Consider the following 27635-nt stretch of genomic DNA (forward strand, 5'->3'; position numbering starts at 1 on the left):
AGAGAGACCTGGGTGTGCTAGCGCATGAGTCGCAAAAAGTTGGTTTACAGGTAGGCAAATGGAAGGCAAATGGAATTTTGTCCTTCATTGCTAGAGGGATGGAGTTTAAGACTAGGGAGGATATGCTGCAATTGTATAAGGTGTTAGTGAGGCCACACCTGGAGTATTGTGTTCAGTTTTGGTCTCCTTGTGAAAGGACGTACTGGCACTGGAGGGTGTGCAGAGGGGATTCACTAGGTTAATCCCAGAGCTGAAGGGGTTGGATCACGAGGAGAGGTTGAGTAGACTGGGACTGTACTCGTTGGAATTTAGAAGGATGAGGGGGGATCTTATAGAAACATGTAAAATTATGAAGGGAATAGATAGGATAGATGCGGGCAGGTTGTTTCCACTGGCATGTGAAAGCAGAACTAGGTGGCATAGCCTCAAAATAAGGGGAAGAAGATTTAGGACTCAGCTTAGGAGGAACTTCTTCACCCAAAGGGTTGTGAATCTATGGAATTCCTTGCCCAGTGAAGCAGTAGAGACTCCTTCATTAAATGTTTTTAAGATAAAGATAGATAGTTTTTTGAAGAGTAAAGGGATTAAGGGTTATGGTGTTTGGGCCGGAAAGTGGAGCTGAGTCCACAGAAGATCAGCCATGATCTCATTGAATGGTGGAGCAGGCCAGATGGCCTACTCCTGCTCCTAGGTCTTATGTTCTTATGTGTGCACCATGCCAGTGACACTAATTATAGGAAATATCAACATTACTTGTTGCATCATTTTAATTTAAAAAGACCACATAACTTGCTGAAATTGAATTGGAAATTATTATCGAACTGTGTGGGTTCTTGTGCCAAGCTCACTGAAATTAGGTTGTAATGCAAAAGCCACACTGCCCACAGAAGTAATGCTGTGCAACCATTTGTTGACAAAATCCAGCCCACTCTTTTGAAAGACTACCAGTAGTTCATGGAATTTTGACTGTGAATTAGGGGGTTAGAAATTGAAACTATGAAGAGAGGGGAGTGAGTTGAGAATCTGAGTTTCTATTAATTCTGACGTTTTGTTAGTTTGCTGGGGAAGAAGAGATGCTAGGGCTGGTTTTGTTTTCAAAAGTTCAATCTATTTGTATAAAAATCATGCATCAAAATCCTTGAACATGTTTTTTAAAAAAATGTTTTTATTGGGTTTTGTACATGGTATAAATACAAATATACGCACACAAAAACAAAGGAAGAAAAAACAAGTAATGAGAAAGGAGTTTTCCCCCTTTTATTTTACAAAACAAAATGGAAGGGGGCCCAGGTCCCCCTAACGTTATTAGCATTTTGATTAGCTTTTTATTACAGTTTAGTTGCATAAGCTTCGGCCACGGGTCGTTCCTTGTTGCCGTTCTTTCTTTCTCTTTTCGCACTGCAGTGTTTGTTGTGGCCATTGTCCTCCCCTGTGCTCTCTCCTCCTCTCTCTCTCTCTCTCTCCCCCCCTCCCCACACACACCTTTTGTGTTCCCTTCTCCCTTCTGGTTCCCTTCTATTGTTTCCCTCCCTCTTTCTCTCTCTCGCTGGGATTGGCTACCCCTTGTTGATCCCCTCCCGGGTCTTCCCTCACTCTCCTCTCTTCTATCATGTCTTGGCCAACTCTTCCTGGATCCTGGCTACTTAGTTGTTGGCCAAAAACAGGTCTCAGAACAGTCGGGTGAATGGCTCCCATGTTTTGAGGAAGCCATCGTCCGATCCACGGATGGTGAATTTGATTTTCTCCATTTGGAGACATTCCAATAGGTCCGACAACCAGTCTGCAGCTTTAGCTGGTGCTGTTGACCACCAGCTGAGCAGGATTCTACGGCGGGTGAGCAGGGAGGCAAAGGCAAGGGCGTCTGCCCTCCTCCCGATAAAGAGATCTGGCTGGTCTGATACCCCGAAGACCGCAACTTTTGGGCATGGCTCCACCCTCACCCCCACCACTTTGGACATAGCCTCGAAGAAGGCTGTCCAGTACTCGGCAAGGCTGGGGCAAGACCAGAACGTTTGGGCGTGGTTGTCCTTGAACATGTTGCCTCCCAAATCTGTTAGTGTCTTTCCCGGAACTGCCATGTTTGAATCCCTTCAAACAGGTTTCCATGTCGCATCAGTTTGGTGCATCTTGCATTCCATCACATAAAATGATGACACATAAAAGTAAAAAAAGCAGATTTTGACTTAGACTTATTAGGTCCATTTAATTAGGCAGCTCTTGGAAATCAAATAAATCGTTTTTTAGTGAGGTATTGTTCTGGCACTAGCACATATTGTAAATGCAAGATCATGTAGACAAAATGGGATAAGTGCACCCAAGGGCAGAAAATTATTACGAAAACCAATATTTGATCAGATTTTAGTCCTTGAATCCAATATTGAACTCTTGAAAACTTGGAAATAAAAATCTGGTTTCTTGATTTAATTATGCTCTGAGGGCATTCCTGTGTCCCTGTCAGTTAATGTTTACTGAGGTTGGCAGAGGACCAGAGACTCAGAGGAAATTTATAGCTTTTATTAACACTCCATTATGAGCTTTGTGGTTAAATTTGAATGTCCTCCCACATTGCACAGCTGCCACCTTATCTAATCTTTGTTTTCTTTTTTAGGCTGAAGCAGCTAAACTTGTGCCGATGGGCTTTACGACAGCTACAGAGTTCCACCTGAGGCGCTCAGAAATCATTCAGGTCACAACAGGGTCGAAGGAACTTGATAAACTTCTACAAGGTATATATAATTTTGTTCAAAAGTTTCTGTGTTCGGATAAGTGTTTGAATGAATTCAAGCAACACCAGTTGCCTCATCCTATTCTCTCCTGCCCTGCGCATCTCCCGGGGCTGATCTTGTAAACCTCCTTCCTGTCACACGTAGCTTTGAACCTATGAACTCTGCCTGCAGATAGTTATCACTGCGTCTCTCCACATTTACCACCAGAATGTATGTTCGCTTGCTAATAGAGCCCTTGCCATCTATCGACTTAATGTGGACGATCACTCTGACATGGCCTTGATGAAGAAATGGCTGAGTAGTGGTGAAGATTTTTCCCTTTTAATTGAGCTTTGTCAAGGCTATATCTTCCACCATTTGCTCCGCTCAAACCATTGCATCTTCCGGCAACTCTAAGCATATTACCTTGTTCCACTGTTACACTGCTCATTTAAAATCCTTGTTCTGTACTGCCCACCCAAATGTCACACCAAATTCCTCCGATATATTTCTGTTTTCCTGCCTCTGCAATGAGCAACTTCTCATCCCCTGATATTAATCTGCTTGTCTACTCTTATTCTCTATCCTGTTGAGTTTACTACCCTCCTTTCCTCCCCATATCTCTCCTCCCCATATCTCTCCTCCCATATAAGTTGTCATACCCACATATACTGCCAACCCCTCAATCTTGCCATCTCTTATTACCCACATTGTTATTATCAATGATAGGGCGATGAGGAGGAACTACTTCTCGCAGAGGGTGGTGAATTTGTGGAACTCGCTGCCCCATAGCCCAGTGGAATCTGAATCAATAAATGGTTTAAAGAAGGATATTGATATATTTTTGAATAATACAACAGGTTAAAAGGATGTAGGGAACAAGTAACAAGACCAGGAAGAGATCAGCCATGACTTGATTGAATGGCAGAGCAGACTCGACGAGCTGAATTGCATATTTCTGCTCCTAATTCCGATGTTCCTATGTGGTCGCTGATCATTTCCTTGTGTCACTCTCCACCTACGTTCCATCTGCAACCACTCCCACCGCTCACTTTCTGTGTCTGACCTGGGGAGAAACTCTCCCGCAAGTCACTTAACGCTGGGCTCTCAAATTCACAACCATATAGCTTTTTGCCTTTCATTTATTGGCAGCTAATGATTTCCTAAATCACACATTCTCCATCACTGTTGCCTTGTCCTCACTAGAACTAACATTCATTCTTGCCCCATTAATTCCCCCTTGATATAACCCACATCTCTATTCCATTAAGTCCAATGGATGCAGCCTTAAACATCTTTGTTGAAAAACATATTTAATCATTCATTGTCAGATCTGACTGGACTGCTTAAAATATTATCAGCCATTGCTTTTTATCACTAAAACTGCCCACTATTCAAAGATCAACAGGAAGGCAAAAATGCTTCTGACTTATCTTCACTACTAACCGTTGTCTTCAACTCCTCTTCCCTGTCTACTGCACCCTCAGTTCTGACAATAAATGCAATCATAGGCTCTTGTTTTCTAAAGATTGAGGCTGCTGTATAACTGCCTCCATTGCTTGCCACTTTCTACTATCAGACCTGGCTTAACTTCCTCAAAGGTCCCCCTTTTATTCTAAATTTAGAGTACCCAATACATTTTTTCCAATTAAGAGGCAATTTAGCTTGAATGTATTGTTTCTCCACAGTCAGGAACCTGGGTTTGATTCTGACCTCGAGTTTAGAATAAATCTGTTTAAACCCTTATCTTTGTGTCTCCTGGATTACTACAAAAGCGATTTAAAACATTAGAGCAGAAGTTCAAATTTGGGCATGTGAACCATACAAGTGTTCTTCTTAGACTTAAACGGCCTACCTCTTATTCTGGGATTGCTTCTTGATTCACGAGCCAGGGAAAAGCATCCTATCTACGTCCATCCTGTTGCACCTTGTCAGAATTTTGTAAGTTTCAATGCGATCACCATCAGCTCTTTGAAATTCTAGAGAATACAAGCACAGTTTCCTCAATCTCTCCTCACAAAATAACCCTTCCATCTGAGGCAAGAGCCTGGTGAACATCCATTGCACTCCTTCAATGGCAAGTATATCCTTCCTCAGGTAAGGAGACCAAAACTGTACACTACTCCAGTTAAGGAGTACACTCCTTCCATGGCTCTATACAATTGCAGCTAGACATCATTAATCAAATCTTGCAATGAAGGCCAACATACTATTTGCCTTCCTTATCGATTGTTGCATCTGCACATTTTAGTGACAAGGACACCTCGGTCCCTTTGAACATCAACACTTCCCAACATCTCCCCATTTTAGAAATGTTTGGCCCTTTTGATTTTTTTACCAGTGGATAACTTCACACTTACTCAGTTCATTTGCCATGCTCTTGCCTATTCACTTAGCCTGTCCAGGTCCACTCGAAGCTTCCTTGTATCCCCTTCACAACATATATTCCCACCTAATTTGTGTCGTCCCCAACTTTGGTAATGTTACATTTGGTCCCCACATCCAAATCATTTATATCATTTGAACAGCTGTGACCCTAGACTGCCATCCTGAGAATGACCCGTTTATTCCTATTCTCTCTGTTAACCAATCTTCAATCCATACCAATATACGACCCCGAATCCCATGCGCTCTAATTTTGTTTACTCGCCTTATTAAAAGCCTTCTGAAAACCCAAACACCCCACATCCACTGGTTCTCCTTTATCTATGTTATACGTAGCATCCCCAAAGAAAAACTCCAGGTTGTCAAAGATGATTTTCTTTTCGTAAATCATGTTGACTCTGCCCATTTTACCATTACTTTCAAAGTATCCAGTTATCACATCCTTCATGGAATTTAGACCGTACAGTAGGACGCCGTTCGGCCCATCGAGTCTGCACCGACCCTCTGAAAGAGCTCCATACCTAGAACCGGGAGAGGTTATGGAGAGCATCAACTCCATGCAGGCGGGGGAAGGCACCGGGACCAGATGGATTCCTGGCAGACTTCTACAAACAAATTTGCGACAGCACTGACCCCGCACTTGCGGGAGATGTTCGCAGACTCACTAGTAAAGGGAGCTCTTGCACCAACACTTGCTGCTCGACGTAGATGCCAAAATCCTGGCTAGGCGACTGGAGAACTGTGTACCAGAGGTGGTCGCAGAGGACCAGATGGGCTTTGTCAAGGGTAGGCATTGAACATCAGGCGCCTGCTGAACATGATAATGACCCCACCCGAGGAGAGAACACCAGAAGTGATCATCTCCCTGAACGCAGAAAAGTCCTTCGACAGATTTGACTGGAGATACCTCATGGTACAGGAGCGGTTTGGACTTGGTTCAGGGTTTACTGCCTGGGTGAAACTTCTGCACTTCGCTCCCATGGTGAGTGTGCAGACTAACAGCACCAACCCTAAATACTTTCAGCTGTGCAGAAGCACAAGGTAGGCATGCCCACTGTCCCTGCTTCTGTTTGCCTTAGCAATCAAGCCACTGGTGGATTGCCCTCGGAGCGGCGAATAGTAGGAGAGGTATCCAGGGAGAGGGCAGGGAGCATAGAGTCTCACTCTATGCAGATGACCTGCTCCTCTACGTCTCAGACCCCCAAGCCAGCATGTAAGGAATCATGAAGCTCCTGAAAGAATTTCGAGCCTTCTCGGCACAGAGTTCCTGCACGGGGACCTCCCTCCGAGCCCTAGTCGCGACAGCACTCCCACCCCTGCTAACAAAAGACTCAAAGCCCAGTGGTGGAAGACATGCTCCAGACATGGTACCAATTGAGGCAACACTTCGACCTGACCGCAGTGTCCGCCATGGCCCCCATTTGTAACAACCATAGGTTCACGCCAGCAACAATGGACGCCGCCTTTAAAGGTGGAAACAGGACGAGAGGATGTTGGCAGCGACTTATACACCGATGATGGATTAGCTGGAAGAACTTGAGAGGTTTTAACTGCCTAAAGGAAATGGGTTAAGATATATAAAAATTAAAAAACTTCCTCCGTAGGGACCCAAGGACGCTGAGGCACTCGCTGGTAGAGGAACTGTTGGACGCGGGCGACTTAGAGAAAGGCAACTGCGGGGTTCTGTATGGGCGACGGTTGGAGGAGGCACATTTCCCCCCCCTTGATGAGATGAGAGAAAAATGGGAGGAAGAACTAGGCACAGAAGTGGGGTGGGGGGCTCTGGATCGAAGCACTGATCAGGGCAAACTCCACATGTGCAGGTCTCAGCCTAATGCAACCAAAGGTGGTGCGCAGAGTGCACCTAACGAGAACCCGAATGAACAGGTTCTTCCCGAAGGCCAGGGAGGACTGACCAACCACGCTCTCATGTTTTGGGCCTGCCCCAGACTTGTCGGGTTCTGGACAATCTTTCTTCTTTGAAGCAATGTCCAAAATTGTGACGCGAGGGTGAAGCCAAGCCCACAAGTGGCAGTCTTCGGGGCCTCAGACCAGCCAAAACTCTTCATGGGGAAGGGGCCAACCCTCGAGCCTTTGCCTCCCTAATCGCCTGCCGAAGAATCCTGCTCTGCTGGTGATCGGCAGCACCACCCAAAGCTGCAGGCTAGCTGCTCGACCTGTTGAATCCCTCCCAACTTGAGAAAATAAAATTCACCATCCTTGGGTCGGAAGAGGGCTTCCACAAGACGTGGAGGCCGTTCACCGACTTGTTCCAAGACCTGTTCGTAGCCAGCAGCCAATAGGGGTGGGGGGAGGCACAGGAGCGCCGCCAGACCCTGAAGGGGAGTGCGTGAGGTGGGGGGGGGGTTAGCAAAAACGCCTGCAGGGCAGACCACAGAACGTGGGCAACAAAGCCGCAGAGGAGGGGGCTGAAATCGAGAGGGAGGGAGCAGAGTCAAAATCAGCATGCTGGGTGATGCATGCCAAGACCAACACAAAGTGCCTAAACAGGGCAGATCTGCCAGATAGGGCCCGCAGCCACAGGAGAAGGGGGGAAAGAAATAGATAAACAATCAGAACGTTCCGGGTTGAAACATGTATGCATGTACACTCCCTTTCCTCTGTCCGTGGAGAGGGGGTGGGGTCTTGACCCCCCCCCCCCCCCCCGCTCCTCCCCTTAAAAAAAAACACAGAAAAATAAAATCTTTATAGTTACAAATAGGCTTACATTAACACAGCAACAAAGTTACTGTGAAAAGCCCTTAGTTGCCACATTTCAGCGCTTGTTCGTGTACAGAATGCCCAAATTACCTAACAGCACGTCTTTTTGGACTTGTGGGAGGAAACCGGAGCACCCGGAGGAAACCCAAGCAGACACAGGGAGAATGTGCAGACTCCGCACAGATAGTTACTCAAGCTGGGAATCAAACCAGGGACCCCTGCGCTGTGAAGCAACAGTGTTAACCACTGCTACCATGCCGCTCATACAGTGCAGAAAAGGCCCTTCAGCCCATCAAGTCTGCACCACCGCATGAAAGGTACCTGATCTGCCAACCCTAATCCCATTTGCCAGAACTTAGCCCATAGCCTCGAATGTTAAGACGTGCCAAGTACTCATCTAGGTACTTTGTAAAGGATGGGGCAACCTGCCTCTACCACCCTCCCAGTCAGTGTGTTCCAGACCATCACCACCCTCTTGGTAAACCTTTTTTTCCTCCAATCACCCTGAACCTCCCTCCCCTCACCTTGATCTTGTGTCCCCTCTTAACCGACCCTTCAACTAAGGGGAACAACTGGTTTCCTATTCACCTTGTCCATGCCCTTCATAATCTTGTACACTTCGATCAGGTCACCCCTCAGTCTTTTCAGCTCCAGCGAAAACAACCCAAGCCTATCCAACCTCTCTTCATAACTTAAATGTTCCACCCCATGCAACATTCTGGTGAAGCATCTCTGCACCAGCTCCAGTGCAATCACATCCTTCCGATAGTGTGGTGACCAGAACTGCGCACAGTACTCCAGCTGTGGCCTCGCCAATGTTTTTTATCACTCCAACATGACTTCCTTGCTTTTGTAATCTATGCCACGATTGATAAAGGCAAGTGTACCATATGACTTTTTCACCACCCTATTAACCTTCTGCCTTCAGAGATCTATTTACTTGCATGTCAAGGTCTCTTTATTCCTCAGGACTTTCCAGTGTGGTGCCATTCATTGAATATTTCCATGTCAAGTTGCTCCATCCAAAGTGTAACACCTCACACTTTTCAGGATTAAATTCCATATGCCACTTTCCTACCCATTTGACCATCCCGTCAATATCTTCCTGTAACCCAAGACTCTCAGCCTCGCTGTTAACCACCCGGCCTATCTTTGCGTCATCCGCAAACTTACTAATCCTACCCCACACACAGTCATCCAAGTCATTTATATAAATGACAAATAATGGGGGACCCAGCATATATCCATGTGATATGCCACTGGACACTGGCTTCCAGTCACTAAAGCAGCCGTTTGACATCACCCTCTGTTTCCGAAAGCTCAGCCACCTTATCAAGTTCCCCTGTGCTCCATGTGCATTTGCCTTCTTTATAAGTCTCCCATGTGGGACCTTGTCAAATGTTTTGCTGAAATCTATGTAGACTACATCAACTGCACTAACGTCATCTACACACTTAGTCATGTGCTCAAAAAATTAAATCCCCTCTGACAAAGCCATGCTGACTATTCCTGATCAAACCTTGCCTCTCCAAGTGGAGATAGATCCTCTTCTTTAGAATTTTCTCCATTAGTTTCCCCATCACTGATGTGAGACTCACTGGCCTGTAGCTCCCTGGCTTAGCCCTACAGCCTTTCATAAATCGTGGGACCACATTCGCGGTTATCCAGTCCTCGGCACCTCTCCCGTAGCCAGAGAAGATTGAAAAATTTGAATCAGAGCCCCTGCAATCTCTTCCTTCGCCTCCCACAGCAACCTGGGACGCAATTTGTCCGTACCTGGAGATTTCTCCGCTTTTAAGCCTGCCAACACCCCCCAATACCTTGTCCCTCCCTATGACAACTTACTCATTAACCTCACAGTCTCCCCCCCCGAGTTTCATATCTGCATCCTCGTTCTCTTGGGTGAAGACAGATGTGAAATATTCAATTAACACCCTACCAATGTTCTCTGACTCCACCCACAGATTTCCCCCTTAGTCCCTAATGGGCCCTACTTTTTTCCCCAGTTATCCTCTTCCCATTGATATACTTATATAATATCTTGGGATTTTCCCTACTTTTACCAGCTAGAGATTTCTCCTATCCCCTCTTTGCTCTCCTAATTGGTTTCTGAAGCTCCATCCTGCAGTTTCTGTTTTCCACTAAGGCCTCTGTTGATTTGCTCCCCTTGTGCTTATTAAAGCCTCTCTCTTCCTTCCCATTGTATCCTGAATATCTCTGGGCTTGTTACTCCTTCCTATTACCCTAGAGGGAACATGTTGGGCCTGTACCCTTCCCATTTCCTCTTTGAACCCCCCCCCCCCCCAACTGCTTTTCTGTAGATTTCCCCACCATTAACCTACCGTGGCCAGATAGATAGAAGAAACTATGTAAATATGCAAACTTTGACTTTGTCAGTGATAATGGAATTATGTACCATAAAATATGAAAATCAATAAAAACATTTTAAAAAGAAGAATTTCAAGTGAGCAGGTTGTAATATGGGGAATGTTAAACTGAGCATTGTCGGAAGGGACAGTGTGTGCAAATGTAAGAGTAAGCCAGCAGTTATGGCTAGAGGTGAAAATAGTAGAAGGACAGAACTAAAGGCTCCATCAAAATGTACAAAGCATTCGTAACAAAACAGATGAATTTTTTATCTCATAGAGATAAAAATGTATGATCTGATAGCCATTGAAGTGACATGGCTGCGAGGTGACAATGGCTGGGACCCGAATATTCCAATGGTATATGACCATTTTCGGAAGGAAAGGAAGCTAGAAGGGAGAGATAGGGGGTCATGGCCAGTAAGGGCAATTTTAGGATATGAAGGCAGAGCTGGCCAAAGTGACAGAGAAACTAGGATAAGGGATAGATCAATAGAGATGCAGTGGCAGTTATTTAGGAGATATTTCATGATACTCAGAAAAAATATATTCCAGTGGGAGAGAAAAAGACTAGAGGAAAGATGCATTGTTTTTGGCTAACATTGGAAAATAGCAATTTCCTGTAGTTTCCTGTTTTCTGTCTCCCTCCTATTCTAGATAGGCGGGAGACAGAAAACAGGAAACTACAGTCCAGTAGCTTAACATTTGTGATAGGTAAATGCTGGAATTTATTATTCAGGAGTTTAAAGTGGAGCACTTAGTTAATCTCAAAGTAATCAGGCAGAGTCAATTTGGTTTTGTGTAAGGGAAATCGTGTTGACTAATTTATTAGAGTTTATGGAGGAAGTAACCAGCAGGTGGACAATGTGGCCAAACGCAAACTGTGGATGTGGTGTACTTAGATTCCCAGAAGGCATTTGACAAGATGTCACATCAAAGGTTACTACACAAAATAAGAGCTCATGTTGTAGGTGTAAGATATTAGCATGGTTAGAGGAACTGGTTTGCGAACAGGAAACAATCGGCTTAAATGGGTCATTTTCGGGTTGGCAGGATGTAACTAGTGGAGTGCCACAGGAATTCATGCTGGGGGCTTAACTATTTGCAATCTATATCAATGACTTGGATACAGTGACCAAATGTATAGTCGCTAAATTTGCTGATGACACAAAGTGGAAAAGTAAATTGTGAAGAGGACATAAAGAGTCTGCAAAGGGCTTTGGCCAGGTTATGTAAATGGGCAAAACTTTAGCAGGTGGAATATAACGTAGAAAAATGTGAACTTGCATACTTGGAGGAAGAATAGAAAATCAACATGTTATCTAAATGGAGAGATATTACAGAATTCTGAGGTACAGGGGGATCTGGGTGTCCTGGTACAGAATCACAAAAACATAGTATGCATGTGATTAGGAAGGCAAGTGGAATGTTTATTGTAAAAGGGGAATGAAATATAAAAGTAGGGATGTTTTGCTCCAGTTGTACAGAGCATTGGTGAAATCACATCTAGAATACTGTGTACGGTTTTGGTCTCCTTAGTTCAGAAATTACATAATTACATTAGAAGCAGTTCAGAGAAAGTTCACTCGACTGATTCATGAGAGGAGGCTGTTATCTTGTGAGGTAAGGTTGGATAGGTTAGGCCTGTATCCATTGGTGTTTGGAAAAATGAGAAGTGATCTTGGTGAAATATATAATATCCTGAGGGGAACTGAAAGACTGGATGCTGAAATTATGTTCCTTCTTATGGGAGAGACCAGAACTAGGGCACATAGTTTAAAAATTTGGGGTCTAGCATTTGAAACAGAGAGGAGGAGACATTTTTATCTCTGTCGTTGGTCTGTGGAACTCCAGAGAATGGTAGATGCAGGGTCGTTGAATATTTTAAAATCCAAGATCGAAAGATTCTTGACGAACAAGGGAGTCAAAGAGTATAGGGTAGGTAGGAAAGTGGCGGTAAGGCTACAAGCAGATTAGCCATGATTTTATTGAATGGCAGGCTCCAGGGGCCAAATGGCATACTCCTCCTAATTGATGTCTGTATATATAAGGTTTATAAAACTCTGGTTGGGCCACAACTGGAGTATTGCATCCAGTTCTGGTTACCACACTTTAGGTAGAATGGGAACGTTCTTTAGTGGTGCAGAAGAGATTGATCGAATGGTTCCAGGTATGAGGGATTTTAACTGCAATGTTGTGTTGGAGAAGCTGGGGATGTTCTCCTTGGAGTAAATGAGGGGTAATCTGAGAGGTGTACACAATTTTGACAGGTAGACAAAGGTTCCTTTTAGCTAATGGTTCACTGATTGGGAGATGTAAATTTAATGTTTGGCAAAAATACGGGGATGCTGTGAAGCAGAACATTTTTGTACAGCGAGTGGTAATGATCTGGAACTTGCTGATGATGGGGTGGAACTGGAGACAATCCATGATTTCAAAAGGAAATTGAATGGGCACTTAAAGGAGATCAATATGTCGTGCTTCAGGGAAAGAGTGGGGAAATGGGGCTGATTGGATTGCTGTACAGAGCGCAGGGACTTGATGAGCCAAATGGACACCTCCTGTGCCATAATGACTCTTAAGATAGGGAAGGACGAGTCGCCTTATTGAGTAAGGATAAAATCACTTTAATGATAAGAGAAGAAGTAATGAGAGGTAAGCAGGAAGTGAAGACTTTCACAGTAGAAATAAGAATTAAAAAATAACTTGAGAATTCTGGAAGTCATGCATAGGGCTCCTGGCATCAGTAATGAAAAGTTAGGTTTTATAAATGCAGCAATGAGACCAGCATGTAGCAATGGCAGAATGGTTATAATAGATTTGAGCTTTCTTAGAGACTTGGACAGCAGTTAGCATATGTCAGAAAATAGGTAAATTTCTTGAGTGCTTCTGGGATAGTTTTCTGAAACAATTCTCCTGGAGCCAAAATGGTGGCAAGCCCTATTCTAGCCATCGATTTGGGTGGGACTGCTGTCACGTGGTTCCATTCTTACCTGATTGAAACCAGAGAATCGCTTGTAATGTCTTCTCTTTCTGTTCCAGTACAGTTACCCCTGGTGTCCCTGGAGAATCAATCATTGGCCCCCTCCTATTTCTCATCTACATGCTGCCCTTGGCAAGATTCGAAGCATGTTACAATTTTTAAATGTAACTTTTTCAAAATGTATGCTAATGACACCCAGTTCTGCCTTGCCATCACCTCTCTCGACTTGTCCACTATCAGACTGCTACCCAACATGTACTGGAGTAGCAGAAATTTCCTCCAGTTAAATGTTGGGAAGAGTGAAATCATTATTTTCAGTCCCCATTCCAAACTCCAATCCCTAACAACCATCCTAATTCGTAACCACTAAATCGGTCTGTTCACAACCTTGGTATTACATTTGATCCTGAGATGAGCTTCCGGCCTCACTTGTCCCATCTTTAAGACCATCCATTTTCATCTCCATAATATCGTTCAACTTCACCCCATCTCAGCTCATCTTCTGAAGCCCTCGTCTGCGCCTTTGTAACTTCTAGAGTCGACTATTCCAGCACATTCCTGACTGGTCTCCAACACTCTATTCCTTGGAAACTTGAAATCATCCAAAACTCTGCTAGCTGTGGCTCAACTAGGCAAGTTCCATTTGCCTATCGCCCCTATGCTTAACTACAATTGCTCCTGGTTAAGCAATGTCTTGACTTTTAAAATGATCATACTTGTTTTCAAATCACTCCATGGCCTTGTGTCTCTATCTCTGTAATCTCCTCCATTCCCACAACCCTCTAAGATATCCGAGTCTCTCTAATTCTGGCCGTTTATGCATTCTCATACATCAATGTTCCATAATTAGAAGACTTGTCTTCAATTGCCTTGGCCCCAAGATCTGGAATTTCCTCTCTCTGCCTGACTATCTTGCTTTCCTCTTTTAGGACACTTCCGAAAACCTACCTTTTACCAAGCGTTTGGTCATCTGATCTAGCATCTCCATGTGTGGCTTGGTATCATAATTTTTAATGCTCCCGTGAAGTGAAGTGATTTGGTACGTTTCTGTTACGATCCCAGTTGGTTTTACTGCTGGATGGGAAGATTCCAGAATGGAACCCTGGCTCAAAAGATTGTAACTTTTACTTTTAGAAAGTGTGGAGGTACAGATTTACTAATTAGTTTTAAGAAAAAAAACCTTTGTTAAACATGTAAAGTTTGATTATGATGCAATACCTCTTTACTCTCCCTTAGCTTCAAAAATATATAGCAGAGCTGAGAGCTGTTCAGCTTCTTGCTTCCCAGCCCCAACTGCTTTAAATCCAGCTAAAACTAAATTCAAAAAACATTCTAACCCTAAAGGCTCCCCTGGTTACGAAGCAACAACTTTATACTTCTCCCTGCTTGTTTACTTTTCATGTTGTAACCCTTCTAAGCACAATAGAAGCACAGTTTGGACTGACCAACTCTCACGTACAAAACACCTTTGTCTAGCATAAATCAACTACAGTTTTGCCCTTCCTTACACAGCAACATTAAATTAAATTAAACCCACTTAAAACTATACCTTATTTATAATATTGAACTTTACTTGCTGAGAGAGTTTATTGACTTGGTTCGGTGTCAACACTCCTAATAGAAACCCAATGTCTCAGCCACCCCTTATTTATATGTGTTCAAATTCCCATTGCCTCTTTCCCTTAACAATGTAATTGATAAGACATTGCCAGCATAGCTCTGTTAACAAATGGTTCGATCGGTACATTATCTTGTGCGGAGGATCAAGATGAAGAACAAGTTGAGGTGGAATAAGAAAATAGCAAAGGGACAAAATCACTGGTGGGATTAGTTTATAGGTCCCCTGTCAGGAGCTACACTGTCGGACAGAGGAGAAATCAAGAAATAATGAAAGCTTGTAAGAAAGGTACTGCAATAATCATGGAAGATTTCAATCTTCATAAGGCTTAGACAAATAAAGTGATAAATGCAGCTTTCATATTTAGGAGAATTTCTTAGAACAATACATTCAGGAGCCAACCAGGAAAGAGACATTTTTATACCTGGTAATGTGTAATGAAACAGGTTAACGAATGACCTCAAAGTAAAGGATCCTCTTGGTAAGAGTGATCATAACATAGTTTTTCACATTCAGTTTAGGATGAGAAATGTGGGTCTGAAACTTGGCTTTATTTATGTTTATGAATATAGTTGGCAAAAGTGGAATGGGAACATATGTTAAAAGGTAAGGCAGTAGAGAAACAGTGGCAGGCATTTGAAGGATATCTCTAGGAGATATGGCTGTATATTATAAATGTATATATTTTGGTCCACTATATTGGGCGGCACGGTAGCACAGTGGTTAGCACAGTTGCTTCATGGCTCCAGGGTCCTGGGTTCGATTCCTGGCTTGGGTCGTTGTCTGTGCTGAGCCTCTGCGCATTCTCCCCGTGTCTGCATGGGTTTCCTCGGGGTGCTAGGGTTTCCTCCCACGGTTTAGGGATGTGCAGATTAGGTGGATTGGCCAGTGTCCGAAAAGGTTGGGTGGGGTTACTGGGTTTCGGGGATAGGGTGGAGGTGTGGGCTTAGGTAGCGTGATCTTTCCAAGGGTCGTGCAGACTCGATGGGCCGAATGGTCTCCTTCTGCACTGTAAAGTCTATGATATAAAATTCTATGATGCACCATTTGTGGCAAACTAAGGAAATAAAAGATGGTATGAATTTGAAAGAAAAATGTGCAATGCTGCAAAGTCTAATGGTTGGCAAGAAGATTGGGAACATTTTTAAAGTCAGCAGACGATATCGAAAATGATAATAGAGATAGAATTTGGCATTTGAGAGAAAAGTAGCAAGAATTGTCAAAATATAGGGAGCTTCTATAAGTATATAAAAAAGGAACGAGAAGCTAAAGTGAGTGTTGGTCCCACAGAGGGTGAGACTGGGGAATTAGTAATGGGAAACACTGATATGGCAGAGACTTTGAACAATGTTTTGTATTTGTCTTCATAATAGAAAAGGAGGGGGTTTCTGAAAACAATCACAATTACTAGAGAAAACAAAGTTAGGAAAACTAATGGTTGAAAAGTCCTCTGGACCTAATGGTTTGCATCCTCGGGTCTTAATAGAAGGGTGGCACAGTGGTTAGCACTGCTGACTCACAGTGCCACGGACCCAGTTTTGATTCCGGCCTTGGGTGGCTCTCTGTGTGGAATTTGCACGTTCTCCCCGTGTCTCCGTGGGTTTCCTCCTGGTGCTCCAGTTTCTTTCCACAGTTGAAAGTTGTGCAGGTTAAGTGGATTGGCCATGCTAAAAAACAATATTGCCCCTTAGTGTGTCCAGATGTGCAGGTTAGGTGGGGTTACGGAGATAGGGCAGGGTAGTGGGCTTAGGCTCTTTCAGAGAGCTGGTGCAGGCTCGATGGGTCGAATGGCCTCCTGTACTGTAGGGAATCTATGGATTCCATGTGACTGCAAAGATGGGGTGCATTGTTTGTAATTTTCCAAAAATTCCCTAGATTCTGTAAAGTTCCAGTGGATTTGAAGATAACAAATGTAACCCCTCTATTCAAGAAAGAAAGGGGACAGAAATCCAGAAACTCTAGGCCAGTTAGCCTAACGTCTGCCATTGGTAAAATGCTAGAATCCATTACCAAGGATATATTTGCAGGATATTTAGAAAATCATAATACAACATATTTTTGTGAGCTGGAATCTGAACTTCGGATGCTGTGACCCATCGGGGAGAGGGTGAGTTACCTGGATGCTGTGTTTCAAGAGGCAGTCATATGCTTTAGATTAACTTGAATTCGGCCGGTGGTCAGGGTCAGGATGGTGTGACTGAGTGAGGCAGTTAGAGGGATCCTAGAGGTAGGGTTACAGGACCCTCAGCACTTGTCCTTGTCCAACAGGTTTGAGATTCTTGCTCCCTGTGTGGACAAAAGTGGGGACTGGAGGAAGGATGAGCAAACTGATGACAGCACTGTAGTACAGGGAGCTATTCAAGTGGGGTGAGAGAAGAGAAATGTAGTCATAATTGGGGTTAAACAATGACCAGGATTTATCTGGTGTCGGGGTTTGGATTATCTTATTTGTGCTGCGAATGAACTTGAATTTGGGTTTATTGTCACGTGTACCAAAGCACAGTAAATGTATTGTTCTGTTTGCAGACCAGACAGATCGTTCCATACATGAAAAACCTAGGACATACGATGGATACACAATGTAAATACATAGACATCAGGTGAAGCATACGGAGTGTAGTACTACTCCGTGAGAAGATGCGTCTTCACCTGAATCATGCTGAGACCAGTGTCCTGGTGAATCGCATAATTGGGGCTGTAGATGGGGCTTTAAACGAAATAGTGTGTGTGTGGGGGGGTCTATTGCAAGGAAAATTAGAAAATCAAAGTTAAAGGAGAAAATGGAGTGCATATTAGTGTTGAGGTTGTTAGTAGAAACTGAAAGGAAGTGACAGAACTTGTGAATGTCATATTGCACCATAGAATCAGACAAGAGTCGGGAAATTTGATAATAGAACAAACTTTAAGGCTTTGAGTCTGAATTAATAAGTTAACAGCGTAAATAGAGACGAGGGGTATGATTTGGTGGCGATTACTGAGACATGGTTAGAAGGAGACCAGATTTGGGAGGTGAATATCCAAGGGTACTCAGTATTTTGAAAGGATAGATAGAAAGGAAAAGGAAGTGGTGTAGCTGTGCTAGTAAAAGAAGGAATCAGTGCTGTAGTGAGAAATGTTGCAGGCACTGGCGATCAAGACGTGGAATCAGCCTGGGTAGAAATAAGAAATAGCAAAGGAAAAATGTCCCTGTTGGGAGTAATCTATAGGTCCCCAAAAGAAGTTCCTCAGTTGGACACAGTATAAACCAGGAAATGCTGGGGGCTGTAAGAAAGATACAACAATAATCATGGGTGAATTTAATTTGCACATGGACTGGATTAATCAAATTGGCAAGGGTAGCTTCGAGCGAGAGTTCATTGAATGTATTCAAGATTGTTTCTTGGAGCAATAAGTAGTGGAACCAACCAGGGAACAGGCTTGTGCGCAATATTCCAAGTGCGGCCATGCCCATGTTCTAGACAACTGTAGCGTGACTTGCCAGTTTTTAGACTCAATGCCCTGTCCAATGAAGGCAAGCATTCCATATGCTTTCTTGACTACCGTGTCCACTTGTGTTGCCACTTTCAAAGTTCTGTGGACCTGAATGCCCAGATCTAAATGACTTTCTATATTCCTAAGAGTTTTACCATTTACTGTATATTTCCCCTCTCTTATACCTGCCAAAATGCATTACCTCACATTTGTCCTGATTAAACTCCATTTGCCATTTCTCTGCCCAAGTCTCCAATCTATCTATGTCCTGCTGTATCCTCTGACAATCCTCAACATTATCTGCCACTTCATCAACCTTGGTGTCATCCGTGACCAGCTACATTTTCCTCCAAATCGTTTATGTATGCTACAAACAACAGAGGCCCCAGCACTGATCCCTATGGAACACCACTCATCACAACATTCCATTCAGAAAAACACCCTTCTACTGCTACCTTTTGCCTTCTGTGACTGAACCAGTTCTGTATCGATCCTACCACCTCACCTCTGATCCTGTGTGACTTCACTTTTGTACCAGTCTGCAAATGGGTATAAATCCTGTCCCTGAGAATTCTCTCCAATAATTTACCCAAATAATAGAAAGCGAGGAACTTCGAACAATCATCATCAAAAGGGAAAAAATATTCAACAAACTATTGGAATTGAAGGAAAACAAGTCCCCAGAGCCTGATGGCCTACATCCTAGGGTTTTAACGGAAGTGGCAGCGGAGATAATAATCACTTATTGTCACAAGTAGGCTTCAATGAAGTTACTGTGAAAAGCTCCTAGTTGCCACATTCCGGCACCTGTTCGGGGAGGCTGGAATGGGAATTGAACCCGCGCTGCTGGTCTTGTTCTGCATTACAAGCCAGCTGTCTTAGCCCACTGTGCTAAACCAGCCCAGTTGATACATTGGTTATAATATTCCAAAATTCCCTGGATGCAGGAAAGGTTCCAGTGGATTTTAAAAAGGCTAATGTAACACCCTTATTCAAAAAGGGGGAGGGGGCGAGGAGAAGGAGGCAGAATGCAGGAAATTATAGACCAGTTTAACATCTGTCATTGGGAAATAGTTAGAATCCATTATCAAGGAATTAATAACAGGACATTTACAAAGTTAAAACCCAATCCATCAGAGTCAGCATGGTTTTATGAGGGATAAACAGTGTTTGATTAATTTATTAGCGTGGATAGAAGACTGGCTAACCGACAGAAGGCCAAGAGTTGGGATAAATGGGCCTTTTTCTGGTTGGCAAGATGTAACTAGTGGGGTGCCATAGGGTTTGGTCCTCAGGGCCCCAATTATTTACAGCACATGTTAATGACTTGGTTGCAAGGTACGATAGCCAAATTTGTAGATTTTGTTTTTGTTTTTATAAATTTAGAATACCCAATTCATTTTTTCCAATTAAGGGGCAATTTAACATGGTCAATCCACCTACCCTGCACATCTTTGGGTTGTGGGGGCGAAACCCACGCAAACACGGGCAAAATGTGCAAACTCCACACGGGCAGTGACCCAGAGCCGGGAACAAACCGGGGACCTCGGAGCCATACGCAGCAGTGCTAACCACTGCACCACCATGCTGCCCGAGCCAAATTTGTAGATGACACCAAAATGGGTGGGATACTAAGTTCCAATAAGGAAGGAAACAAGAAATTTACAGATAGATATGGATAGGTTCGGTGAGTGGGCCAAAATTTGGCAGATGGCGTTGAACGTGAACAAGTGTGACGTTATTCATTTTGCTTGGAAAATGGAAAGGTAACTTATTATTTAAATGGAGAGAAACTTCAGTGCATTGGTGCAGAGGGAACTGGCTGTCCTCGTGCATGAATCGCAGAAAATCAGCAATGCAGGTGCAGGGGTTAATAATGAAGGCAAATGGAATTTTGGCCTTTATAGCTGAAGGAATTGAATATAAAAGTAAGGAAGTGTTGCTGCAACTGTACAAGGCATTGTTGAGACCGCACCTGGAGTACTGTGTACAGTTTTGGTCCCCTTATTTGAAGAGTGATATAGTTGCATTAGAGGCAGTTCAAAGGAGGTTCACTAGATTGATTCCAGAGATGAAGGGTTTGTCATATGAAGAGAGATTGAGCAGTTTCGGCATATACTCAAGTTTAGAAGAATGAGAGGAGATTTAATTGAGGTATACAAGATGACAAACGGTATTGACGAAGTAGACGGAGATGTTGTCTCTTGTGGGGCAATCAAGGACGAGAGGTCATAGTTTTAGGATAAGGGGAAGCAGATTTAAAACATGAGAAATTAGTTCTCTCAAATGGTCATGAATCTGTGGAGTTCACTACCCCAGAGTGCGGTTGATGCCAGGACATTGAATAAATTTAGGGAGGAGATAGACAGATTTTTAATTCTTAATGGGTTGCAGGGTTATGGAAAATGGGCAGGAAAGTGTTGAGGCCAAGGTGAAATCAGCTATGATCATACTGAATGGCGGATCATGTTCGAGGCCCTGAATTGTCTAATCCAGCTCCTAGTTCTTATGTTTTTGTGAAAACTTGGGGTCTCAACTATTTACGATCTGTATTAATGACTTGAATGAAGGGCCAGACTGTATTCTCGCCAAATTTGGTAACGGTATAAATATAGGTAGGAAATCAAGTTGAAAATGTTACAAAGGGCCTGCAAATTCATATTGATAGGTTAATTGAGTGGGAAAAATTTGGCAGATGAACTATAATGGGGCGAAAATCTGAGTTTGTAAGGAATCGTCTAAGGAAGAATATAAAAACGCAATGTAGTTAAAATGGACAGAGACTGCTGAATGCTGCAGTACAAAGGGATCTGGGTATGTTTGTATATTAATCTCAAAATATCAGCATGCAGAATGTGGGCATCACTGGCGACATCCCATAAACAAATAAAGAATAAAAAAGGTACAGCAAGTAATTTGGATAGCAAATGGAATGTTGGCCTTTATTGCAAGGGGGATGGGGTGAAGAAGTCCTTTTATAACTGGACAGGGAGGTGAGACCACACGTAGTGTACTGTGTACAGTTTTGGCCACCTTACTTGTTGGGAAAGCTCAATTGAAATCAATTGAGGCAAGGTTCACAAAGCTGATTCCTGGGCTATGGCATGTGTCTTATGAGGAAAGATTGGGCCTATACTCAACGTACTTTAAAAGATGGAGATTAGAAAATTGAGTGATGAACTTATTAAAACATAAGCTCCAAAGGAAACTTGACAGGGTAGATGCTGGGAGGATGTTGCCATTTGTGAGAAAATCTAGAACAGTGTTTAAATAAGGGGTCTCCCATTTAGGATGGGGATGAGGAGACATTTCTTCTCAGACGGTCTTTATTTAGTCTTTGAAATTCTTACCCCCAGTGAGCAGTGGTGACTGGGCCATTGAATACATTCAAGGCTGAATTAGACAAATTTTTGATCGACAGAGGAGTCAAGGGTTATGAGTGGCAGGAAGTGGAGTTAAGGCCACAATCAGATCAACCATAATTCTATTGAATAGAGGAACAAGCTCTATGGGCCGAATGGCCAACTCCTGCTCTAATATCCTATGATTTTATTCTTATCTTAAGGTCCACATACTGGGAGGAATTGCAATATGAACATTGACCTAGAAAATTGGCACAAGAACAAAATAATACAAATGCTGGAAATCTGAAATAAAAACAGAAAATGCTGGAAATACTTGGGTCAGGCAACATCAATGGGGTGAAAACAGAGTTAATATTTCAACTTTATGACGAACTGTGAAAAGTTAGAAATCTAACAGATTTTAAGCAAGTGGAAGAGAGAGTGAGGTTGCCAGGAAAAAAACATAAGGGAGGTCTATGATTGGTTAAATGGCAAAAGGTTTCATGGTACAAAAGCCAAAGGGAATGGTAAAGAGACAAATAAAGAAACAAAAATGTGCATAGATGAAAGATGAATGGCAAGAGAACAGCTGCCTCTATGCAAAGTAAAAGGATTAAGAAAGAATGAGGAAAAACCAAGCCAGCGCAAAAAAATAAACAAAACTGGTTCAGAGGGTATGATCCAAATTGTTGAGATCAATGTTGAGTCCAAACGGCTGTCAAGTGGTCAGTTGAAAGAAAATTGGCACTATATTTGATGGAACAAGGCAATTTGATTGAGGTATTTTAAATTGACAGATTGAAACAAAATTCTTCTGTGTCGGTGGTTGAACTTAAGATGGGGAAAGAGATTTGAGAATAATGCAGGCATATGAAATTATGCCTGTTGCTTAAGTGGACAATGAATATGAACACAGACTGGCTGGACCAAGCGGCTTGTTTCCTTGTTGTAATATGTATATGTAATTCTTCTCACCTTTGCTATAGTGATAGGGGACTCAATCGTAAGGAGTATAGACAGGCGGTTCTGTGGATGCAATCGAGACTCCAGGATGGTATGTTGCCTCCCGGGTGCAAGGGTCAAGGATGGCTCGGAGCGGCTGCAAGACATTCTGGGGGGTGGGGGGTGGGGGGGGGGGGGGGGGGGGGGGGGGTGAACAGCCAGCTGTCGTGGTGCACGTAGGCACCAACGATATAGGTAAAAAAACTGGTTGAGGTCCTACAAGCTGAATTCAGGGAGTTACGAGTTAAACTAAAAAGTAGGACCTCAAAGGTCGTAATCTCAGGATTGCTACCAGTGCCACGAGCTAGTCAGAGTAGGAATGTCAGGATAGATAGGATGAATGCGTGGCTCGATAGATGGTGCAAGAGGAAGGGATTCAAATTCCTGGGGCATTGGAACCTGTTCTGGGGGGGTGGAGGACCAGTACAAACCGGAAGGTCTGCACCTGTGAGGGCTGGAACCGATGTCCCGGGGGGGGGGGGGGGTGTATTTGCTAGAGCTGTTGGGGAGGGTTTAAACTAATGTGGCAGGGGGATGGGAACCGATGCAGGAAGTTGGAAGATAGTAAAACAGGGACAGAAACAAAAGGCAGTAAGGGGGAAAGTGTAAGGCAGAGAAGCCATAGTCAAAAATCAATAAGGGCGACAGTACAGGGTTCACTGACTGAGGGGAGCTCAGTGAATAGGCCTAGTAATACTGAAAGGAATAAAACGGGAAGTAAAAACATTAATGGTAAGCGACGCGGCAGGTTGTTACATGAAGATATGGGTTCAACGACAAGGAAAATTAGGAGAAAAGTTAAGAGGAAATATAACTTAGGAGAGGTGTTAGGATTCAAAACAGAGGTAAAAAAGCCAACATAAGTGTACTTTACCTGAATGCTCATAGTATTCGGAATAAGGTAAATGAGTTGATGGTGCAAATCATTGTGAATGACTATGATTTAGTGGCCATTACTGAAACATGGTTAAAGGATGGTCACGACTGGGAGTTAAATATCCGAGGGTATCAAACTATTCGGAAGGACAGAGTGGATGGTAGGGGAGGTGGTGTAGCTCTGTTATTTAAGGATGACATCCAGGCAATATTAAGGGATGACATCGGTGCTATGGAGGATAAGGTTGAATCCATTTGGGTGGAAATCAGGAATAGTAAGGCGAAAAAGTCACTGATGGGAGTAGTCTATAGGCCACCAAATAGTAACATTATGGTAGGGCAGGCAATAAACAAAGAAATAACGGATGCATGTAGAAATGGTACAGCAGTTATGGGGGATTTTAATCCACATGTCGATTGGTTTAACCAGGTCGGTCAAGGCAGCCTTGAGGAGGAATTTATAGAATGTATCTGCGATAATTTCCTAGAACAGTATGTAATGGAACCTATGAGGAAACAAGCGGTCCTTGATCTGGTCCTGTGTAATGAGACAGGATTGATTCATGATCTCATAGTTAGGGATCCTCTCTGAAGTAACGATCACAATATGGTGGAATTTAAAATACAGGTGGAGGGTGAGAAAGTAAAATCAAACACTAGTGTTTTGTGCTTAAACAAAGGAGATTACAATGGGATGCGAGAAGAACTAGCTAAGGTAGACTGGGAGCAAAGACTTTATGGTGAAACAGTTGAGGAACAGTGGAGAACCTTCCAAGCGATTTTTCACAGTGCTCAGCAAAGGTTTCTACCAACAAAAAGGAAGGACGGTAGAAAGAGGGAAAATCGACCATGGATATCTATGGAAATAAAGGAGAGTATCAAATTGAAGTAAAAAGCATACAAAGTGGCAAAGATTAGTGGGAGACTAGAGGACTGGGAAATCTTTAGGGGGCAACAGAAAGCGACTAAAAAAGCAATAAAGAAGAGTAAGATAGATTATGAGAGTAAACTTGCTCAGAATATAAAAACAGATAGTAAAAGTTTCTACAAATATATAAAACAAAAAAAGAGTGGCTCAGGTAAATATTGGTCCTTTAGAGGATGAGAAGGGAGATTTAATAATGGGAGATGAGGAAATGGCTGAGGAACTGAACAGGTTTTTTGGGTTGGTCTTCACAGTGGAAGACACAAATAACATGCCAGTGACTGATAGAAATGAGGCTATGACAGTTGAGGACCTTGAGAGGATTGTTATCACTAAGGAGGTAGTGATGGGCAAGCTCATGGGGCTAAAGGTAGACTAGTCTCCTGGCCCTGATGGAATGCATCCCAGAATGCTAAAATAGATGGCTAGGGAAATTGCAAATGCACTGGTGATAATTTCCCCAAATTCACTAGACTCTGGGGTGGTCCCGGCGGATTGGAAATTAGCAAACTTGACACCACTGTTTAAAAAAGGAGGTAGGCAGAAAGAGGGTAATTATAGGCCAGTGAGCTTAACTTCGGTAGTAGGGAAGATGCTGGAATTTATCATCAAGGAAGAAATAGCGAGGCATCTGGATGGAAATTGTCCCATTGTGCAGACGCAGCATGGGTTCATAAACGGCAGGTCGTGCCTAACTAATTTAGTGGAATTTTTTGATGACATTACCAGTGCAGTAGATAACGGGGAGCCAATAGATGTGGTATATCTGGATTTCCAGAAAGCCTTTGACAAGGTGCCACACAAAAGGTTCCTGCGTAAGATAAAGATGCATGGCATTAAGGGTAAAGTAGTAGCATGGATAGAGGATTGGTTAATTAATAGAAAGCAAAGAGTGGGGATTAATGGGTGTTTCTCTGGTTGGCAATCAGTCGCTAGTGGTGTCCCTCAGGGATCAGTGTTGGGCCCACAATTGTTCATAATTTGCATAGATTTGGAGTTGGGGACCAAGGGCAATGTGTCCAAGTTTGCAGATGACACTAAGATGAGTGGTAAAGCAAAAAGTGCAGAGGATACTGGAAGTCTGCAGAGGGATTTGGATAGGCTAAGTGAATGGGCTAGGGTCTGGCAGATTGAATACAATGTTGACAAATGTGAGGTTATCCATTTTTGTAGGAATAACAGCAAAAGGGATTATTATTTAAATGATAAAATATTAAAACATGCTGCTGTGCAGAGAGACCTGGGTGTGCTAGTGCATGAGTTGCAAAAAGTTGGTTTACAGGTGCAACAGGTGATTAAGAAGGCAAATGGAATTTTGTCCTTCATTGCTAGAGGGATGGAGTTTAAGACTAGGGAGACTATGCTGCAATTGTATAAGGTGTTAGTGAGGCCACACCTGGAGTATTGTGTTCAGTTTTAGTCTCCTTACTTGAGAAAGGACGTACTGGCACTGGAGGGTGTGCAGAGGAGATTCACTCGGTTAATCCCAGAGCTGAAGGAGTTGGATTACGAGGAGAGGCTGAGTAGACTGGGACTGTACTCATTGGAATTTAGAAGGATGAGGGGTGATCTTATAGAAACATATAAAATTATGAAGGGAATAGATAGGATAGATGCGGGCAGGTTGTTTCCACTGGCGGGTGAAAGCAGAACTAGGGGGCATAGCCTCAAAATAAGGGGAAGTAGATTTAGGACTGAGTTTAGGAGGAACTTCTTCACCCAAAGGGTTGTGAATCTGTGGATTTCCTTGCCCAGTGAAGCAGTATAGGCTCCTTCATTAAACGTTTTTAAGATAAAGATAGATAGTATTTTAAAAAATAAAGGGATTAAGGGTTATGGTGTTCGGGCTGGAAAGTGGAACTGAGTCCACAAAAGATCAGCCATGATCTCATTGAATGGCGGAGCAGTCTCGAGGGGCCAGATGGCCTACTCCTGCTCCTAGTTCTTATGTTCTTATGTTTGCGATCCATGTTTGGGCAGCACGGTAGCACAAGTGGATAGCACTGTGGCTTCACAGCGCCAGGGTCTCAGGTTCGATTCCCTGCTGGGTCACTGGCTGTGCGGAGTCTTCACGTTCTCCCCGTGTCTGCATGGGTTTCCTCCGGGTGCTCCGGTTTCCTCCCACAGTCCAAAGATGTACAGGTTAGGTGGATTGGCCATGATAAATTGCCCTTAGTGACCAAAAAGGTTAGGAGGGGTTATTGGGTTACGGGGATAGGGTGGAAGTGAGGGCGTAAGTGGGCTGGTGCAGACTCGATGGGTCGAATGGCCTCCTTCTGCACTATAAGTTCTATGTTCCATGTTCAAGCATTATCCAGATGATTCTCTCTATTCGCTGTCTTGTGTGAACTGAATTGGGTGGTCTCAGTATAGTGCATAGATACAGGAGGAGACCATTTAGCCCCTCAAGCCTGTCCTGCCATTCAATGAGATTATGGCTGATCTGTGGCCGAACTACATATACCTGCCTTTGGCCCATAATCTCTTGATATCTTTGCTTAACAAAAATCCATCTATCAGAGATTTAAAATGAACAACTGTTCTAGCGTCAACTGCTGTTTGCGGGAGAGAGTTCCAAACCTCTACCACTCTTTGAGTGAATAAGTGCTTTCTCACGTCTGTCCTGAACAGTCTAGCCTTAATTTTGCGACTATGCCTCCTAGTTTTAGAATCTCCAACCAGTGGAAATAGTTTATCTTTATCTACCCTGTCTTTGTTTTACAAAATAAATTTAGAGTATCCAATTATTGTTTCCAATTAAGGGGCAATTTAGCTTGGCCAATTCACCAACACTGCACATCTTTGGGTTATGGGGCGAGACCTATGCAACACGGGGAGAATGTGCAAACTCCACACTGACAGTGACCTGGGGATCGAAACCGGGTCCTCGATGCCGTGAGGCAGCAGTGCTACCCACTGCACTACCCATGCCGCTCCATCTACCCTGTCTTTTCATGTTAATATTTTTTTTACTCTAAAAAATCTTTTTATTCTCCCCATTTTCATCAAGCAAACAACAAAAGAAAAATAAACAAAATAACAATGCCAAAAACCAACAGCCCCCTCAATATACAGTCTGATACATTCAACCATCCATTCCAAGTAAAAGTTAACAAAACAGCGAAAAAGTGAACCCCCCCCCTCCATGTTCAATGGCAACAAGTTCCCGAAAGTGCATGATAAACAGTCTCCGTGAATTGTCGAACCCCCTCCTTCGTCCCCCCCCTTAGCTCAAACTT

At 43.4% G+C, this 27635-nt stretch overlaps 1 protein-coding gene across 1 annotated transcript in view; it reads left to right on the forward strand.

Moving 5' to 3' along the window:
* The window catches only part of rad51 (RAD51 recombinase), a 165519-nt gene that overhangs the window by 65142 nt on the left and 72742 nt on the right, over positions 1-27635 (forward strand). The window contains exon 4 of the mRNA XM_072486302.1: positions 2609-2726. Within this exon, the coding sequence (XP_072342403.1) occupies positions 2609-2726 (118 nt within the window). The remainder of the gene's footprint in view (positions 1-2608; positions 2727-27635) is intronic.

This window comes from Scyliorhinus torazame, chromosome 2 (assembly GCF_047496885.1).
Source record: "Scyliorhinus torazame isolate Kashiwa2021f chromosome 2, sScyTor2.1, whole genome shotgun sequence".
NCBI classification, from domain to species: domain Eukaryota; kingdom Metazoa; phylum Chordata; class Chondrichthyes; order Carcharhiniformes; family Scyliorhinidae; genus Scyliorhinus; species Scyliorhinus torazame.